Source organism: Camponotus floridanus, unplaced genomic scaffold (assembly GCF_003227725.1).
Source record: "Camponotus floridanus strain SB8 unplaced genomic scaffold, Cflo_v7.5 scaffold103, whole genome shotgun sequence".
Classification (NCBI taxonomy): domain Eukaryota; kingdom Metazoa; phylum Arthropoda; class Insecta; order Hymenoptera; family Formicidae; genus Camponotus; species Camponotus floridanus.
This window is the reverse complement of record NW_020229219.1, coordinates 641,748-660,437: the sequence shown is the minus strand read 5'-3', so window position 1 is coordinate 660,437 and position 18,690 is coordinate 641,748. Positions and strand designations below refer to the sequence as shown.

Here is an 18,690-nt window from a genome sequence, read left to right as displayed (position 1 = left end):
CAAAAATGATTGGAGATCGAATTTAATGACGATAATTTGAGACAATTTTGTTAAAAAATCGATATTTTAAATTATCTCCATGTACGCGCTATACTATATTTTGATTTTAAATTATCTCCCTTTGTACGTATTATACTACAAAAATTATGCATTGATAGCCGATGCGATGTTATTTGATTGTTTATCATATTTAAATTATAATGCTAAAAATGCATACAACATTATAAATAACCTGGAATTTTCATACAAATCGATTACATAATATTATTAAGAAAACATGTAGCGTAAATATGTTTGATAAAAAATATGTATATTTGATATGTGTAATAATTACAATTATGATTGGAAAATATGAAATACGAATAAAACAGGCAAAAAATTGAGGAAAAATACGTCCTATTCTATATGCTTATGTCAACGAGTTCTCGATTGCTATTATTCATTTGTAATTTGGAATTTTGATTTTATGCTCGTTTAATATTTAATTATTTTGGAACATTCAAATAAGAACAAATAATATTATGTACTCGTTAAAATTTTAGAGATGAGATTTTAGACGTATATTGCATCCCGCGATAATATATTCTTCTATCTCTACAGATTGCAGGACCATTATTCTCGTACCAATTAACGTTCAAACATCAATTAACTATTGGTCGCGTATATATTTCCAAGCGACTGTGGTTACAATAAGCGCCTAGATTTTCATGTAATAACAAATCAATTTACTAGAATTATAATTCGATTTGCCCACGTAACTAATTGGATCGATGAGAAAGCTAAAATTTAAATTATTAACATGAGCAATTTAATATTTAAAATAATCTGACAATTGATATCAGTAATTGATGTTTGGATATGAATGTGGCTTTAGAGCCTCATAGAATCCTCCTTTTATATTGCTCATTAGCATCACATTAAAATAAAATTGTGTTTTACTAATTAAATTGTATTTTTAAATTCTATTTTACAAAACTTATCGGAAATAATCTGACAATTTGATTAAATTTTAACGAAGTGCGAAACGGTATTAATATCGCCGACGATATATCCGAACATGGGGCCACACGAGTAATATATATATATATAAATGTACACAAACGTATTTTTTTTATTTCTTTAGAGAGAAATGTGAGGATAAATATGGTGCTAAGTCATTTCTCATAGAGAGTAATGCTGTATATTATATGAATATTTGCGAATTCTTCCGATATTACGATATTGTATTTTAATATTTGCGCATGTATGCTTGCCTGTGATATTTTTATGGTTCATTATCTATTTTTGTCTTTGGATTGCTAATCATTTCTCGAATCTCGAAGGTTTCGATTAAGAAGCTATAGACGTTTCTAACGAAAACATATCCTTTTCAAAATTTTAAAGAAAAAAGAATGAAATCAATATAATATTGCATAAAGATGAAGATGATAATTATAATAATTAATATAATGATATATTAATTAATATTATATTTATATCGATTCATTATGCAGAAATTCTATTTGCTATATACATAAAAAAATACAAATTACGAAAAAAAGTTGCCATTCCTATTAATATAGTATTTAGAGCTCTAATATATTTTATGTGTATAATATATATACACACGCACACATAGAATATATATATACATATGTATGTTACACAATAATATTTAATTATTAATGTTAATAAAAACGTCCCTATCCTTTATGAATGCGTGAGAAACAAAGAATCGTAGAGAATGACGCGAGAGAATTGTTCTATGAATTTATAGTTAAGCTCTGCTCTCTGTCACACAGGGTATTTGCGAATAATCTTATCCATGATTGAAGGAATATCGAAGTCGAGCATATCAATGTCTAAAAAAGGGATATGTATACGTTAATTTTATATATATTTCTCGTTTTAATTAATTTATATATTTCCCATTTTGCAGATTCTCGATAGTCCAATCCACATTTTCACGACTGATTTTGTTTAATATATGCCTCCGTTGCTAAGAATCGTTCATGTATTCGCGCATTTATATCACATTGACGCTATTTTTCAATTCGCATCAATTTGAAACCTTAAATAATTCAATTGAGCTCTTAATATTAAAGCGAAACTCGTCATGAATGATATTTTCAACGTTATATGACGCATTAACCAGATTATGATGATGATTGGCATGAGAGTGTGTATCCCTTTTAAAAAAACAGAGCTTGGATCTACCTTTGGATTAGCATAAATATCAAAGCGAATGAGAGATATTGCGATAGAACGAAGACACCGGCTCGTATCTGACCGTGCTCTTGCATTTGAATTTTAAATCGCATCGCATATATAAGCAGATTTCGAAAATCAACACGAAACTCGACAAACAGCAAAGTTGTTAAAACAAGTACGATAAAAAATGTTCGAAATTATAAATTTAAGTTTAAGTAAATAATGCATTCGTTCAATACGTTACCTGGCCCAAATGTTTCCAATATAAATTTTGATATTTTTTTTCAAAAAGTTCTACCAGATATTTTTATTGAAGTATCTGATCTAAAATATACATTTTTATATCGCTATTTGAATATTTTTATCGAAATAAAAAATTATGGAACTAAATATATACTCTTGGGGGCCAGGTATTGTAATCGATCTTAAATTGTATGCTGTAAAAATATATGTTTATAACTTTAGATTTAGAGCGAATTTGTTTGACAATTTTATTGTCTCACCTCGAGGAACGAGGCCTTTTTAACTAATGGAAAGCGCGCAATCGTGCTTTTCTTTCGTCTCGCTATTATATTTTTCCTTTTCTCTTCTTCTCCCTATTCCCTTCTCCCAATTCAGCGGAGAATTATTCGACCAATTCCTCTAAGCTTATATTTTAAACTAATGTTTACAAAAGAGAAAAGAATAAGATACATATACATATATTTCTCAAATGTAAATAGCTAGATGATAGCTTTAATATTATTACAATACATAATTACTTTCGATCGTAATTATATCATGTACTAATCAAGGGGCCTTTTATGTATGAATGAATCCATATCATAATAAAATTTAATCCAAATGACGTCTAAATGAACCAGGACCCATGATAATAATTCCCTAATTTTAATCTTCCTTTAATTTTCCTCGAACGACCAAGAAACACATCGTCTTTTGCAGATATATTGATGATAGGAAATATTTAATGATAGGATAAAAATAAGAGAATCTTTATCGAATATATATCGAAGAATATAATGTTTATTCATATAGAAATTGATGATTATACTTATCTACGATATATATGCATCACATATCTCTCTTCAAGCATCGTGTGTGACCTCGATACGAGAGGTTTATCGACAGGATGTATCCGAGTATGAAATTTAGATCGCCCGCCGTTATAACTTGTCGCCGTACAAAATTGCTTAATGGCGCGTAACTGATATCGCCATACGTTACGTCTTCCTAATCTTGCCCTTTCCAAATAGTATCGTACAAATCTGTACGTCGTTGATTGATCGTGGGAATTTGCGTTCTAGCTTCCTCCACGACTTTTAGATCTGTAGCAATATATTTCAATATATATGGTATGCAATATATTACTTCCTATAGTTAGACGCATACATTAATTTTTGTGTCATTTAATATTTATGCATCTATATTTCATTGCGCGATTACTACTTTGAATGCAGTTCGAAATATTCTCAAGGAAGTATTAGTTTTGAAAATATTCTAATTCCTAATGGACGGAGAAAATGTACAGTACAAATTCGTGAAAAATATATTTTCTTTTACAATACTTAACATAAAGCTAGAATCTTTAACAATACTAATTATATATCTATTACTATAAAAATGATAAATTACACATTTGTTCTGTTGTTTGTTAAGAATTATACATTTGTCCGTACTCAAAATATTATATTTGAATAATTACAATACTTATTTGTAAAATATAATATTTATGTATTATTGAATAAAAAAAATATTGTATTATACAGGGTGGCCCCGAACGTTCCAGCCAGACTTTGAGATCTTATAGGAAATTTAATTCTGTATAAAAAATTTCCTATAAACATAGGTCGAAAATTGCTTCCTTAAAAAGTTATCGCTCAAAAACCTTTGATGAAGGAAGAACAAAAGGTGAAAAGAAAATGAAATAAAAAGAAAATGAAACTAAATAAATTTCTTGAAAAAAAAACGATAAAAATAAAAAAATAAAAATCTTTTTCTTTTATGAAAATAAAATAAAAGTTAGTTAAAAAAAAATTATTTTATTTTCATAAAAGAAAAAGATTTTTATTTTTTATTTTTATCGTTTTTTTTAAGAAATTTATTTAGTTTCATTTTCTTTCTATTTCATTTTCTTTCCACCTTTATGCTCTTCCTTCATCAGAGATTTTTGAGCGATAACTTCTTAAGGAAGCATTTTTCGACCCATGTTTAGGAAATTTTTTGTTCAAAATTAAATTTCCTATAAGATCTCAAAGACTGGCTGGAACGTTCGAGGCCACCCTGTATATCAAATAAAATATTCGAATTATCGAATTATCGAATAAAAAAATATTGTATATGATTCCTCTCACACTAATTCCTCTTATATATATGTTTCACGATTACAAAAATTATATTATAATTTTCATTATAATATTTTCTCCGTGCAATTATGTCTTACTTAGTCGTTATTCAAATTTGAGAGGATTAATTACCTATATCAGAGATCACCATACCCTCGTCGGCATCTAACTCATTCAGAATTTCTCCCCAAGGGTTAGTTAACTGAGTATGCCCCCAAGCGACGTATCCAGGCGGTGAACCACGTGCTGGCGATATGCAGGCTACGTATAATTGATTGTCATTTGCTCTGGAACGCTGTAGCAATGACCACTGCAGCGGGCCAGTGATCATATTGAATGCCCCCGGGTATATCAACATCTGACAACCTGATATCACAAAATAAGACGAAATTAATAGCAAATAATAAAGAATAATAAGCTTTAATCAATCTCTTTTCTCATGGAAACTTCAAAGAAAATATAAAATAATAATTTAAGTTATTTATAATTCAAAATTTTAAGCTACCAAGTTATCTATGATTAATGATAACGTATTTTATCATAAAAAAACGCAATAATTTTTTCCTTTTTCAAGAAAGATTAAACTACAGCTCTGAGCATTAATAATAGTGAAATTCTCGTTAAATTCTGCCGCGTTATTTTTACAACGAATTAAACTTTAACATTTTCCATGTAATATTTGTTCACCTTTGTTTCTATACAGTCGTGCCAGTTCTTCAAACCTGATGTCATAGCAAATGCCGATACCGATCTTGCAACCTTTCACTTCAAAGATGGCAAGGGAATTGCCGGGCGACAGGGAATCGCTCTCACGAAAGGTGAATTTGCCTTTAATGTCAATATCGAACAAATGCATCTATAAACGAAGAAGTGTACATTCCATTTATCGCGTATAGAAGCATTTATCTTAAATATATGCGTGGAAAGACTTTGAATTATTTTCATAATCTCCTATAACGCATTTTTTAATTTTTGCATTTTTTATTTTATATATATCACATCAATGTTTAAAATATTTTTATAAATATATAAAACAATATTTATAATTTTTTGAGTAAATATTTTTTATAATATTTAAAAATATGTAAGGATTTAATTAATAAAAAACAATATGTGTGTGTGTGTGTGTGTGTGTGTGTGTGTATTAAATATTTTTAAAAATATTTTTGAAACTTCCTGTATGTGTATACATGCCTGTTTAATGCTAATCTTTACCTTCCTGTATTTAGCTATGAGCTTTCCATCGGGTGCCCATACAGTGCAAGTATTGTACAACTTGTCATCATCCCTTTCCGGTATCGTGCCAGCAATCACGTAAATATTGTTTTTTTTCGCAGCTTCGGACAAAACCGCGCTTGTTTCGCCGCCGGGGATGTTCTCAGCATATTTCGCAAAGTGGGCTATTTATTTTACATCAATATGATATGATAAATAAATAAACGATACATATAATATACAATTATTTACATATGATATTTTTAATTTCTAAATGCAACAATATTTTATTATTAAAAAATTTTACTCTTCTTTTAACAGATATCTACTTGTAATAGAAAGATTTTAAAAAGTTGTATTATTATAAAGAGAGGAATACTAAGAATCCGAAAATATTTTAAAAATATAGGCATACATTAAAAACATATAGGCTTATTGAATGCGAGATATGAAAAACTATTCTTCTTTTTCAAGTAAGATCAGACATTTGAAAACATATCTAAATATCTTGCTGTTTTCGAAAATGCAGAAATGTTACTAAGCAAAAGTGTCGAATTAAAGGAACAATTACTCTCCTTACCCTGGTTCTAATAAGCAAAAAAATTTATTTAATCATTGCTTCTGAAATTTTGATTTAATCGTATTTTTTAACTGCATATTTTATTTTTTAATTTTGATTTAATCGTATTTTTTAACTGCATATTTATAGATATTTTTCTAAGATGCTCACTCTATGTAATATTATATATTATATATTATGCGTAAGTTTGTGATAAATATTTCACATGGGATAATTACATGTTCCGTACGGCGAGTTGAAACATTCCGGCAATGCCACGATATCGGCACGTTCCTGTTTCGCGCGCTCAATGAAGGTTGCGGCTCGCGAAACGTTCACCGGTTTATCATCGCCTACGCTCAACTGTACCAATGCCAAACGCAGTGCTGAAATATATATCGCATACATTATCTTATACATGTTAATTTCTCACAACGTATATGATCAGTTCGAACGGTCATTAACTGCATCTCTAATTTTCTTTTCACATATTATGTAAATAAAATTATAGTCTAAAAATAAATGATATAACGTAACTTTGAAAAATACAATTTTATTAAAAATTTAATTTGTCGTGATTATTAATTTGATCACTGCGTATACATAAAAAAAATTCATATATAATATACTGTATAATAAAAAAAAGAATAAGAGACAGGGCGTCACATTTTATATTGTTATAATTAAATAATATTATCTTAATCTTATATATAATTAAATAATATTACCTTAAATCTTGTGAAAAATGAATATATGTGATATATGAATGAATATATTTGATTCTAAAGTGGCAAATAGTAATATCAATAACTTATACAGAGAAAACTTGAAGTAGAAAGTAGAGAGGGTCTCTAGTAGCACCATGCATGTTATATATGAATGAACGTATACAAATACGTATACATCGTATATGAATGATTTAAATACTGCTTAATTCAGGGTCCGGTAGCCTATGTATGGATCAATGTCAAAGCATGCAATCGATGTAAAATGTTATGCGTGTTTTTTTTACTTTCTCTTTGTTTTTTTATTATATTTACAGAAAAACACACGCGCAATTTCGAATTTTAACGAAACAAATAATTGTCAAACCACTTACTTGCCATTGTTCTTATTCCGCTTAACACGGTGTTCGCACGCAACATGACATTTATATCAGGTTAGGTTTCCGTAGTTATCTCTATGACGTAAGAATATTATCTATGTTTGAAGGAAAAAGGATTTATCTTGCATTTTTTTATCTCTTATTGCGCACTTAATATATCCACATTCAGGTACAAATGAGGAAAAAGGAGAAAGATTCAACGCGATTCCATATTTAATGATTAGTCTAAAATTATTTCGACAACACGCATGTTTAAAAAATATATTCTAGATATCTCTCTTGCGTCTTTTAAATTTTCAAAATATTTTAATGTGTTTTTTGGATTATCGCACGGTGACAGGATTTATTTATATTTTGCATATAAAAATATTCATGACAAATTGCCTAAATTGTTTAATTTTCTTGTACAGAATTCTTTGTTCTTTGTCAAATTTTCATCTCCTTCAATTTATAATAAATCTTTTAAATTAAAAAACATTTTCTATTTTGTCTCTAATTCCTGTACATCGAGTTCTAACGATAAAAATTTAAATAGAAAGTGTTTTTGGACATATGGCTTGAATTTTTTTTATTGATAAAGCACTTTAATATTTTATTTTTAACCAAAAAGTATATCATAGAATACAGAATAAAGATAATTTTAGAAATTTTACTTAAAATATTAAGCCATATGGAAAAATAAGATTTATTAAAAAGACATACACAAATAATGTATCAATTTATAAAAAAACATACACACTATATATATTATCGTCTGCTAGACGATCGAGATCTTCTGTGTTTTTTAGATTTTCTCTTGACATAAGATTCAGATATTTTATCGTTTTGTCGTTCTCGTTCTTTATCTTTTTCTTTATGTTTTTTTGACTTTTTTGCTTTTTTCATTCTATCGCTACTATTGGAACGCCTTCGTTTTCTATTTTTCTTATTATTACTATCACTGTCAGATGAATTCCTTTGCCGCTCCTTTGATTTCTTTGTTTTATGTTCACTGTCTTTCTTCTTATGTTTGCTTTTCCTTTCAAATACATCTAAATCGCTGTCATCATTACTGCAAAGATCTGAATATTTCTGTTTATTTGCATCTTTGTTGTTTTTATGTTCTTCATATTTAGCAACATCTGAAATTAGATTAATTAAATATTAAAGATCAGAACTTCAATATAATAATAGTGCACAATTATATAAGAAATTATTCAGGATTTTTAGAGAAATACGTGACACAGTATAGTATAATCAAATATATAATTATCTCTTACCCTAACAGCACACATGTCCAAAAGATGTCCAAAGGACATCCATAGAATATCCCGATCTCCTATGGATATCCTATGGATATCCTTTGAATATCTTTCGGACATGTGTGCTGTTAGGGTAATAATCTTTATAATCATATATATTGAACTATAGAAGAAATCTTTTTCATTATACATTGAAACAAATTAATTTTCTGCATGTCATCATCCACTTTGATAATATAAATTGATATAAGATATTAGTATAAAAAATTACATTTTATCTTGCATCAAAAATATCTTACGATTTTTAAATTAATTTTAAATCCAATATATTCTCTTGTGCAAAATTTAAACCAATTAATAAAAAGATAAGTTATTGAAAAAGAAGGAAATAATATAATTGTATTATTTTTGTAAGAATATTTTACAAGTAGTTTGGTATATTTATTCTTGCACAATAAAATTTATAAAGAGACATATACAAACTTTTAAAATAGTGTAATATAATTTGATATATTCTATTTTTAAACAAAAATGGATATTGCGAGTTTTTATAAAAAAATTAGTTATTTATTAATTCATGAATATATAAATATTTTCACATGGCTTTTTCCTTTTAATATCATAACTCAATATGATTGCAGAAAAAGTCAAGAAATTATAATTGCTATAATTAATTTGTAGTTTATTAACTGGTTATTAAATTATAAGTTAAAAATTGTAAAAAAATTCTGATGTATGTGTATACACACACTCACACATATGCATAGACATATAATTTACATATATTTATATTTGTTAAACATATCTAAAAAAATAATTTATTTACTAACTTAAAACTTTAGAATTTTTCAAATATTCTGCCTTTGTCACTGCTTGAACTATGCATTCATTCACAGAGATGGTATTTCCATTTAATGCCATTTTTATAATTAATCTTCCTGCATCATCAAAACCTTCTATTTGACCATATGTATTGGCTCGCTTGCCAGCAATAATTTTTATAAAACTTCCTTTTTCTATTTTCAATTCTTCTTCGTCTTCTTTTTTAACTTTTCCACCTTGTTTTTGCAGTGTTATCTTATCTGCACCAAGTCCCATTCCTGCTGGCCGTACTTCATGTACAATAGTTGTTACAAGTCTAAAAAATAATATATAAGAATTTGAAAAGAATATATAAATGATTTGTGCTTAAAAATGTATGCTGCAAGTAAAAAATGTAATTAATATATAACACATATATTAATTTCTATAAAAAAAGTCCTTACTTTGGATTTTTTCCAATCCCTTCTCCAGATTTCCACCCCATACCTCGCAACATAGCAGTTCCAAACTCTTCTATTGGCACATTCTCATAATCTTGTAATAAACTCTGTATAGAAGAAGAAAATATTAAACACATACAATTTTTTCCAATTTTTTTTATTTGATTTTATGACAACATATTATCAATATATTATTAATTTTATCTCACTTACTTCCTCTGCACCATTTAAATTCTGTCCTTTTATTAATGGTAAAGTTAAATCGCTTAATTTATCTTTTTCTTCTATCGATTTGAGATCTTCTATAATTTCTTTAGCTGCTTGTTCATCTAATATACTTTCATTTTCATTAAGTGCTATTGTTTCTATTTGTATATTAGAAACAGCTTGTTGTATATTAGAAACATCATTTTTATTTTTTGCTTTTTCTTTAAAGATATCTGCATTTATTTTATTAATAATTCTATCATGCCAAGTCTTAGATTTCAACAATGGAATAACAAGAGGTTCCTTTTTCTCTTCTCCTTTCCTACGAATAAAAATATTTTTGTCAAATCACTTGTACAATATTATCATAGAATCGATTAGGTTCATCAAATCATAAATTACTTTATAAAAATTATAATATAAACTGTATATGCATTTAATTTTAAAAAAAAAATTTATTAAACATGATATTTGTTAAATTTTATGCAATAAATATATATTAGTAATTTGTTAAAGATATATTAAATTTTATAACAAAATATTCATATTATTCATATCATATATATATATATATATATATATATATATATCAATTATTAAAATTGTTAAAATTATGTGAGGATAAGGTAACAAAGATGACACAAAGTTAAAATTTCAAATATATAGCAATAAATTGACATCTAAAGTATATATCCGTAAATAGCAAAGCAGTAGATAAGATTAGGTTAGGTTGGATTTTGTATGTATGAGTACACATATGATCGCATTGATTTTCCTGTTACAATGAATTTCTTCGACTTACCCGATCACTTTAATCGCCTTCTCATCAAGACATTCAATATATTCCACTTTTTTCTGCTCGTGTAGCACCTGTTTATCCAACAGTGGTTTTTTCACAGATTTTACAAAACTAAACGAAATTTTTTTATTCTCTTCCATTTTGTATTTACAATTATTGTGATTTATTTTCTGGAAGAATATTTAGTTAGCTTCTCTATCGAATATATGTCTTTTCACAAAATGTTCAAGAAAAAAGTCTTTTATTCACTGAACTTACAAAAATTAAACGAGATCATCACAAACCATATCCCGCAGTGCGCAGAACCACAAATCACACGCACACATGCGCAATGAGTATTACACATAGCATGCGCATGCGCACTATACATAATTTTTATCGAACACGTGCATTTTCGAAATAAAGATGAAAAATTAATAAAATTAATAAAATTAAGAATTAAGTCAATTATCAACTTCAAATTATACACACATATAACATGTATCTTTAAGACGTATTTATAGATGTAACAAATAAATATAAATTTCTTTCAGTTTACAAGGGAATGGATTAGAATAAATAAATACATTCTACTATATACATTTAATCTTTTGGAAGAAAGAGTATATGTTTCAGAATAATTAATTTTATAATAAATTAAGATTATTAATAGAATTATATCAAACAAATTATCTTATTAACAAGTACGAATAAAAAAAAGGATATACTTTTTGTTTTATTCCATTAAGTGCATTTAATCATAAACATCAGTCTCGTTTCACTTATGTATATAATTATCCTTTCAAGATCCTTTTTTAAGAAATTGACTAATCAATCATTAATCAAGCAGTATGAAAGATCAAATGATTTCCTCTGGCTATTGATCTCTATATAATCAGAATGACTACTGGCTATTGGCTTCCAAGTCCATATCTGACCAAATAGCTTCGGTCTCACTCTCTTCAGGTGCCTCATCATTATCCGTGTCTGGTAAGCCATCACCAACATCATAAGTTGTATCAGTCTGTTCCTCACCAACAGTCATATAGTAAGCAGAATCCAATTTACTGGAGGAATTGTCTAGCCTGTGCATTCCCTCTAGAGCTCTTCTATTGCTCGGATCCAAACTGAAAAATAAAAAAAACAAACAAGCTTTATCAAAATTCATAATGTAGATCAATGATTGCAGAAATGTGAAATATACTTCAATGCTATGGCATAATGATCTAGAGCTTTCTCTTCATTGTGCACTCTTGCCCACAAATCTCCCAAAGTTTGATGAAGTTTGCAAGTGGAATTATTTTCCACCTGTCTTTCAAGCAATTCAATAGCTGCTTCCAAATTCATCTCTTGTTCATATATCTCCGCGAGCAGGTACACTGCAGGTAAATAGACTTCATCTTGGGACAATGCCTTTTCAAGAAGATTCTTGGCTTTACTCACTGATACAGGATCTTTCATTAAAACAGATGCATATAACTGCAAACATAAAAATCATTATGACGTCTTTTGGATTTTTCTTCAGGCTTTAACTTACCGTTAGGACTCTTGCAGTATGCCCAAGTTGTTTGCAAGAACTGCTGGCGATATTCAAAGCTTCTCGCAATCTGTGCATTCCTACAAGACAATCTACTAAGCCTTTATGTGGTTCATATCTATAGGGTTTTAATTGCACTGCATGTCTGAAAAAGAATAACGCATCCTGATATTTTTTCTGTTCAATGAAAATGTTGCCGCGTAATATGGTGGCCTCTATATCATTAGGATTCAAGTTCAACGCTTGAGCAGTAAGAGTATTTGCTCTACTAAATTTTCTAGCGGCATATAAAGAGTACGCCATAGCCACATAGATCTCGCCAGTACATTCGTTGTTAGCAGTTATCGCTGGTATCAATCTTTCTAAATCTTTGATGTAGTGCATCTTATATAGAATTGCAGCATATATATCCACTCTATATACAAATAACAAACAAATAAATACTATTATGAGAAACAAATAAATAGTATTATGACAAACAAACAAATAAATACTATTATAAGAAATATTTTTTGATGAAATATTTACAAACAATACTTAAAGTTTACATTACCCTTTTGTTATATCAGGCTCAATAATTCGGGCTCTTTTTAGACACATCATAGCATTTTTATCATCACCTGCATAATAATAACATTCTCCCATGATAGTTAATAGATTGAAATTATCCCTAAGCAGAACAACATTATCTAACGATCTCAATGCAGTCACAGCAGGAGTATATTCTCTATTGTGAATATGAGCATGCGCCTTGATCCATGTGTTAAGCCACTCCAAATTCATCGAGTTAGAAACAGAGTTGACAATCAGAGAGTTAACTTCTACACCTTTCACTCCTAAGGACAGGAGGCCTTCAGCTGCTTCCAGAGCTAGCGGACACTCCCTTAAGACTTCTTTATATGTAGTAATGGCAGATCGCTCCATTCCCTGTTCATAAAACATCTTGGCCAGTGCCATATTCACTTTGGCAGTACGCTGCTTGCCAGGTATGCTCTGCAATACTTGCAATGCTTCCTGCAGATTTTTGGATTTCACGAGACATAGATGGATTTGATATTTAATGTTGACATCTGATGGTAGGTCCTTTTGTCCATCTAATAAAGGTTTTCCTGTACCTTTAGATTTTAGCAGACATTTGCGAAATTGCAAAGCCTTTTTATACAGAGTCTCAGCTCTGCGATACTTGCCTAAATAAAAATGAGCATCCGCATAATAGACATACACATGAAACTTGGTGTAACCAGGTAGCATATCAGTATTATGTTCGCTGAGAGAGAGCACCAAGTTTGTTAGAGAGATCACATTTGAGTATAATGCCTGATCATAAAGCAACTTGATTTGTTCAAATATTCCTGACATGGTTAGTCTTTCAATTTATCTTTGACAGATTTTATTTCAGATTGCACACTTTAAATCTATGATAATAATATTGAAAATATGTCTTTTATAAATTTCTCAGAACTCCGAGATTATTAAAACACTCTTTATACATGTACAAAATTTATCGAATCTATCGAATTTTTCAATTATTTTCCTCTTTGCATTTCTAATTTAACATGAATTCAATTCAATAAATTAACAATTTAATTTGCAGGAAATTTTTACTCAAAATAACATCTTGATAAAACACATGTATAGAATAAATATATACATAAAATCGAGAAGATCGTTGTGATATCCTTCGGAGTTGTTTGGTGTGCAAGAAGTTTGCAAAATATACCAACAGAGGACGTTGCAATACATTTGCACGCGCTAAATATATATATGAATGTCACTGAATATATCACTAAGCATCACATACAATTTATATATTGGTAATATTTTTCTTTTCTTTTTCCAAAAATAATATAATTTAAATTCAAAATAATATAATTTATATTATGTATTTTTTATGTAATTTTATTGTATATTGACAGTTATAAATTTCTGCAGTCGAATATCGTATGTATATAAATAAAACTATAACTATAATATACGCTATTTAGAATAATAAAAAACCTATTATGTAGCAAAGAGACCGACTTGAAGTTAAACCGACTTGAAGAGACCGACTGGAAGAACAATATCTATTTTTAAGTGAGAGAATAGAACGCCATCGTATAATTCCGATATTTTAAAAAATATTAAAGATGCAAGAAGGTAAATATTATCCTGAATTACCACACAACTGTATTTATATGACGCTCAACATTTATAGATCCCGAGAAAACCGATCGCACAAATACGCAGAATGTTAAGTTTATCGATAAATTAATCGCACAATGGATAAAACGAACAGGAGGCGATATTCCGCATCAAACGGAAGAGGTGTTTGCATTTTTTTCTCTTTTATTAATTCAATTTCTGAGAATAAAGCTTTTTAACAAATAATTTAAAAAAATAACAGGTAACCGAATATTTGAGCGTGCAGGAAACCACACAACATGTCCTGCACAAGCGGGAACGCATGATTCAAGATCTAAAACTGAAACTGAAGGAAAGCCAGGAGACGGTAGGCTTTTTGTCTACCTCTTTGGAAACGGAAACGCGCAATAAGAAGGAGATTCGTATGAAGTAAAACTCTCTAGTTTGTTTTTGTCATGCTCGCATATCTCTTGTGTCTTGTCTTGATTTTTCTTTCGACACTATAGAATAAACGCCACTTGGGAGTCTATCGAGACTATCACGGAATATTTAAACTACGTCAGCGAGAGTCTCACCAGTTTCCAACAATATGGCGTTGATTTGACCGCTTTATTCAACAATGTGATTCTGAAACAGCAAGAAACTATCCAGAAGTTGCAATCGGACGATGTAACATCAAAAGGCGCGTTCTTATATATATAGTTTGAATCTTAATCGCAAAAGTTATTGTTATAACGATTAATTTGTAATTGTAGGTCTGAAGGATCATATTATACAATTAAAAAATACATTACAGTTGCGAGAAGAAAGGTAATTTTCATATACTATTAATAATTTGTCACATAAATAGATAGAGAGAGAAAGATACAAAGATGTCAAAATAATTTTTCGAGACAGATTACAAGAGGCGATAGTGGAGCAAAATAAATTATGTAAACAACTGGAGACTTCTGAGTACGAACTACAGTTACAGAAGAATGAACTGAATACATATACCAAAGAAAAGCTGATATTCGTCAAAGTATGTTTTCATAATTTTTTTAAAAATTCTAAATTTCAAAGAAATAGTCTTCTCATATTTTAAATTTTTATTGAGAATTTTACTTTTTTTCTATAGGAACAGCAGCGCTTGGTATTAGAAAATGAAAATTTAAAATCACAATTACAGACAATTGAAAAAGAAAAATGTGATATCGCGAAATCAGCTGCACAACTGGAAAACAAGTTGATGCTTCAAGAAGAGAAGTAAGTGTCGAACATTAATCACTCGAACGGCGACATAACAATTTAATAATTTGTTTAGGATGCAAGATGTTTTGAAAGAACAAAATAAATTGCAAAAACAAATAGAAATCTCTGAGCGCGAATTCCTTGAGCAGAAAAGAAACTTGGCGAATTTATATGCTGAAGAAAAGAAAATACTTATCGAAGTACAATCAAATTTTTCCTTCTTTTCTTCTTCTTTTGTTTATTTAATTTTTTTCTTTTTTTTTAATTAAACAACCCAAAAAGACATAATTTTACATATTTATTTTAGGAACAACAACGGTTGTTATCAAATGAACTTGAAAATTTACAATCACGAATTAATATGCTCGAGCAAGACAAGAGTAACATTACAGAAATGGTCGCACAAAAAGATGCGTCTCTTTCAAAACTTCAAGATGAAATTCTTATGTATAAGTAAGTTAAATTAATAAAATTTAATTTAATTTTCCATTATTTAATATTCCTTTAAAAATATTTTTTATATTAAATTATTATATAATATTATACTTCATGTGTGTGTGTGTGTGTGTGTGTGTGTGTGTGTGTGTGTGTGTGTGTGTGTGTGTGAGAGACACTATTTAATGTTTAAAATTATCGTTATTATATAATAGAAACGAAATGCAACTGATGCGAGTGAATAATAACGAAGCAAACATTAAATATGAAACATTAGCAGAGAAACAAAATATGTGGGAGGAGGAATCGCGTACGAAAACGGAAAAGGTAAAGTGTATATGCGGAGACATTAATTTTGATATACTTAGTAATAGAATATTATTATATATTTTCTAGATCCAGAATTTAGAAGCTATGTTAAGCGTAATAAAGCAAAGAGAGAGCAAATTGATTAACGATATAAACAGATTGGAGAAGAAATTAACTAATGAAATGAATTATTCCAAGGATCTCTTAAATAAACTTTCGAAGGCGCAAGAAGATTTGCAGTTTGCACAAAAGAAAAATATTGAGACGCAAAAATCTTTAGAAATTACTAAGAATACTAACGAACTTACCAATATCGAACTTCAGCAACAACTAAAGATTCTTCAAAGGGAAAAGGAAGAGATTATAAAGCGAGAAAATATGAAGAATAAGGTAAAACGTGAACAAACTTATTTACATAAAAGCTTGTGCTCAAATTCGTTCAATAAGTTTCTTAAATACTTTCAGAACACGGAGATTTTGTATGAAAATACGCAAGCCAAGCATGCTGAAGAAGTATCAGCCTTGAAGAGAGATTACGAAACACAATTATTGGAGTTGAAAAGGACTACAGATTCCCTGAATGATATGATTAACAACGTCAGAAAAGAGAATACCACGCTGAACAAGTCCTTGATAAAAACACGAGAGGAGAATAGCAACTTGAAATACGATTATAAATTGAGTATGAAGAAGAATGAAGATCTTCAGGAGAAGTTAAAAGAAGCCACGAAAGCATTGCAAGCGAAATCAATAGAGGATCGAAAATCTACGAGTGAATTTCAGTCTCAGCCTAACGTAAGTGAATGCGATTATGCTAATTGTTATCGATTATCCGTCATTTTGCGGAATATGAAATTAATGATACAGGATCTTACGAATTATTATTCTTCGAATTATTCTGCGAATAATTATTCTTCGAATCGTGTTTAAGATTTTCATGGATTACGACGGCAATGAAAAAGATGAGACATTATCGCAGAGTCATTCATATTCGATGAGTTTGAAGGAGAATCAGAAGGAGGTATAGATATTTAGTAGTAAAAAATAATAAATACGATATCAAAAAAATCAATGGACAAATATATAGTAAAAGTAAAACGTAAATGAATGATGATAAGTTTCTTGCATGAAAGAGCTAGAGATTTGCAGATTTGAAATAAGTGAAAGTGAGAACGCGAATGAGAGAGTTTTTAACGTATAATGTTATTCATCCTCTCATTCATTGTCGTTAAACGAGATATTGAAGTAAGATAACGAATTATAGCGTAAAAACTTTTCTCACTTTTTTATGTTTTTTTTCTGTACGTAGCAAGAGGCAGAAGTTACGTCAGCTGGAAGGAAGTTCTTTAAAACGCGTCAACCGCGTTATAGTCAACCACGTACTTATACCAAACGACGATAAAGATTTACTAAGAAATTAGTATTGATTTGAACACATCTAGGTGAACAAATCAGATTCTTTTCGTTTACGTATTTCATTATTATTATTATTATTATTATGTATTATATTTATCGTTTTTATTTAAAATTAATTGCGAGAATAATAATGCAATACATATAAAAAAGTATATATAAAATTCATCAAGTTATGAATTAGAGATTAGATATTTAACATAGATTCTACCTTCGACGTAAAATTAATATTGGACTAAGTAGCTTTTGGGGTAACGTCGCGAATATGGAGAGGAAATCACATCATCGTGCTCTCGAAAAAACGCCCACGCATCTTCGACACAAGGGAGACGAGATTGTAGCCACGGTTGGAAACGCGCAAAATTTAATTTTAAACGTGACTCATCAGACCGCCATCCAGCCAATAAATGATCCCCTTTGAATCGACTCAAATTACGCAACGTAATAGAATTACGCGAATCTCGTCATCGCCGATGAAAGTCGTTTTGTCATTTTTTTTTGTTATAGAGCGCTGGAGCGCATTTAGTTTGTGAAAATGTATCACTTTTATACAATAGAGAGAGTTCTTATTTTTATCTTTAATTCATTTATAATAAAATTATTCAGCAAACATCATTTCCTCTATTCTAATTCCACTAAACTTCCATTACGCTTTTATTCCTCGAATCTTCAATGTCTTGTCTAAAATAGTATACAGTGATTAGATCTCTAAGCCTTCTTGTACTCCCAGGATGTCTACATTT

General features: G+C 29.1%; 4 protein-coding genes across 5 annotated transcripts; 1 reads left to right on the top strand and 3 right to left on the bottom strand.

The window, feature by feature from the left end:
• Positions 1-3,193: 3,193 nt before the first annotated feature.
• On the bottom strand, positions 3,194-7,496 carry LOC105249399 (omega-amidase NIT2). The gene is made up of 6 exons (XM_011254830.2): positions 7,406-7,496; positions 6,546-6,692; positions 5,748-5,932; positions 5,220-5,388; positions 4,665-4,898; positions 3,194-3,515 (listed from the first exon to the last, which is right to left on the bottom strand). Exons 1-6 carry the CDS (start codon positions 7,449-7,451, stop codon positions 3,421-3,423), a joined length of 876 nt encoding a protein of 291 aa, XP_011253132.1. The 5' UTR covers positions 7,452-7,496; the 3' UTR covers positions 3,194-3,420.
• A 629-nt stretch (positions 7,497-8,125) lies between these two features.
• On the bottom strand, positions 8,126-11,251 carry LOC105249398 (G-patch domain and KOW motifs-containing protein). Of its 2 annotated transcripts, XM_011254829.3 has the most exons (6): positions 11,179-11,251; positions 10,924-11,090; positions 10,128-10,443; positions 9,918-10,021; positions 9,483-9,790; positions 8,126-8,532 (listed from the first exon to the last, which is right to left on the bottom strand). In XM_011254829.3, the coding sequence occupies exons 2-6, from the start codon at positions 11,058-11,060 to the stop codon at positions 8,159-8,161; spliced, it is 1,239 nt and encodes a 412-aa protein (XP_011253131.1). In that variant the 5' UTR covers positions 11,061-11,090; positions 11,179-11,251; the 3' UTR covers positions 8,126-8,158. The 2 variants fall into 2 exon arrangements, with proteins under 2 accessions (XP_011253131.1, XP_025266624.1); XM_025410839.1 differs by lacking the exons at positions 10,924-11,090; positions 11,179-11,251 and adding an exon at positions 10,875-10,891 and having other exon boundaries at positions 8,127-8,532.
• Positions 11,252-11,611: 360 nt separating this feature from the next.
• On the bottom strand, positions 11,612-13,955 carry LOC105249397 (anaphase-promoting complex subunit 7). Its single transcript, XM_011254827.3, has 4 exons — positions 12,990-13,955; positions 12,437-12,851; positions 12,104-12,378; positions 11,612-12,026 (listed from the first exon to the last, which is right to left on the bottom strand). The coding sequence occupies exons 1-4, from the start codon at positions 13,793-13,795 to the stop codon at positions 11,804-11,806; spliced, it is 1,719 nt and encodes a 572-aa protein (XP_011253129.1). The 5' UTR covers positions 13,796-13,955; the 3' UTR covers positions 11,612-11,803.
• A 561-nt stretch (positions 13,956-14,516) lies between these two features.
• On the top strand, positions 14,517-17,956 carry LOC105249405 (trichohyalin). The gene is made up of 14 exons (XM_020026977.2): positions 14,517-14,575; positions 14,634-14,743; positions 14,823-14,989; positions 15,067-15,242; positions 15,316-15,370; positions 15,458-15,581; positions 15,678-15,805; positions 15,864-15,990; positions 16,098-16,243; positions 16,441-16,552; positions 16,622-16,924; positions 17,000-17,329; positions 17,466-17,555; positions 17,844-17,956. The coding sequence occupies exons 1-14, from the start codon at positions 14,566-14,568 to the stop codon at positions 17,934-17,936; spliced, it is 1,971 nt and encodes a 656-aa protein (XP_019882536.2). The 5' UTR covers positions 14,517-14,565; the 3' UTR covers positions 17,937-17,956.
• Positions 17,957-18,690: the final 734 nt, after the last annotated feature.

Excerpts from the sequence above, each read along its gene's own strand:
- LOC105249399 (XM_011254830.2), bottom strand. The coding sequence starts at position 7,451 with ATGTTGCGTGCGAACACCGTGTTAAGCGGAATAAGAACAATGGCAA. Across the intron at positions 5,933-6,545 it reads CAACTCGCCGTACGGAACAT|CCCACTTTGCGAAATATGCT; the intron begins GTAATTATCCCA and ends TAAAATAAATAG. Across the intron at positions 5,389-5,747 it reads TCATAGCTAAATACAGGAAG|ATGCATTTGTTCGATATTGA; the intron begins GTAAAGATTAGC and ends CTTCGTTTATAG.
- LOC105249398 (XM_011254829.3), bottom strand. The coding sequence starts at position 11,060 with ATGGAAGAGAATAAAAAAATTTCGTTTAGTTTTGTAAAATCTGTGAAA. Across the intron at positions 10,444-10,923 it reads AAGGCGATTAAAGTGATCGG|GAAAGGAGAAGAGAAAAAGG; the intron begins GTAAGTCGAAGA and ends TTTTATTCGTAG. Across the intron at positions 10,022-10,127 it reads ATTTAAATGGTGCAGAGGAA|AGTTTATTACAAGATTATGA; the intron begins GTAAGTGAGATA and ends TCTTCTATACAG.
- LOC105249397 (XM_011254827.3), bottom strand. The coding sequence starts at position 13,795 with ATGTCAGGAATATTTGAACAAATCAAGTTGCTTTATGATCAGGCATTA. Across the intron at positions 12,379-12,436 it reads ATACTGCAAGAGTCCTAACG|TTATATGCATCTGTTTTAAT; the intron begins GTAAGTTAAAGC and ends TTATGTTTGCAG. Across the intron at positions 12,027-12,103 it reads CATTATGCCATAGCATTGAA|TTTGGATCCGAGCAATAGAA; the intron begins GTATATTTCACA and ends TTTATTTTTCAG.
- LOC105249405 (XM_020026977.2), top strand. Across the intron at positions 14,990-15,066 it reads AAGAAGGAGATTCGTATGAA|AATAAACGCCACTTGGGAGT; the intron begins GTAAAACTCTCT and ends TCGACACTATAG. Across the intron at positions 15,991-16,097 it reads AAAAGAAAATACTTATCGAA|GAACAACAACGGTTGTTATC; the intron begins GTACAATCAAAT and ends TATTTATTTTAG.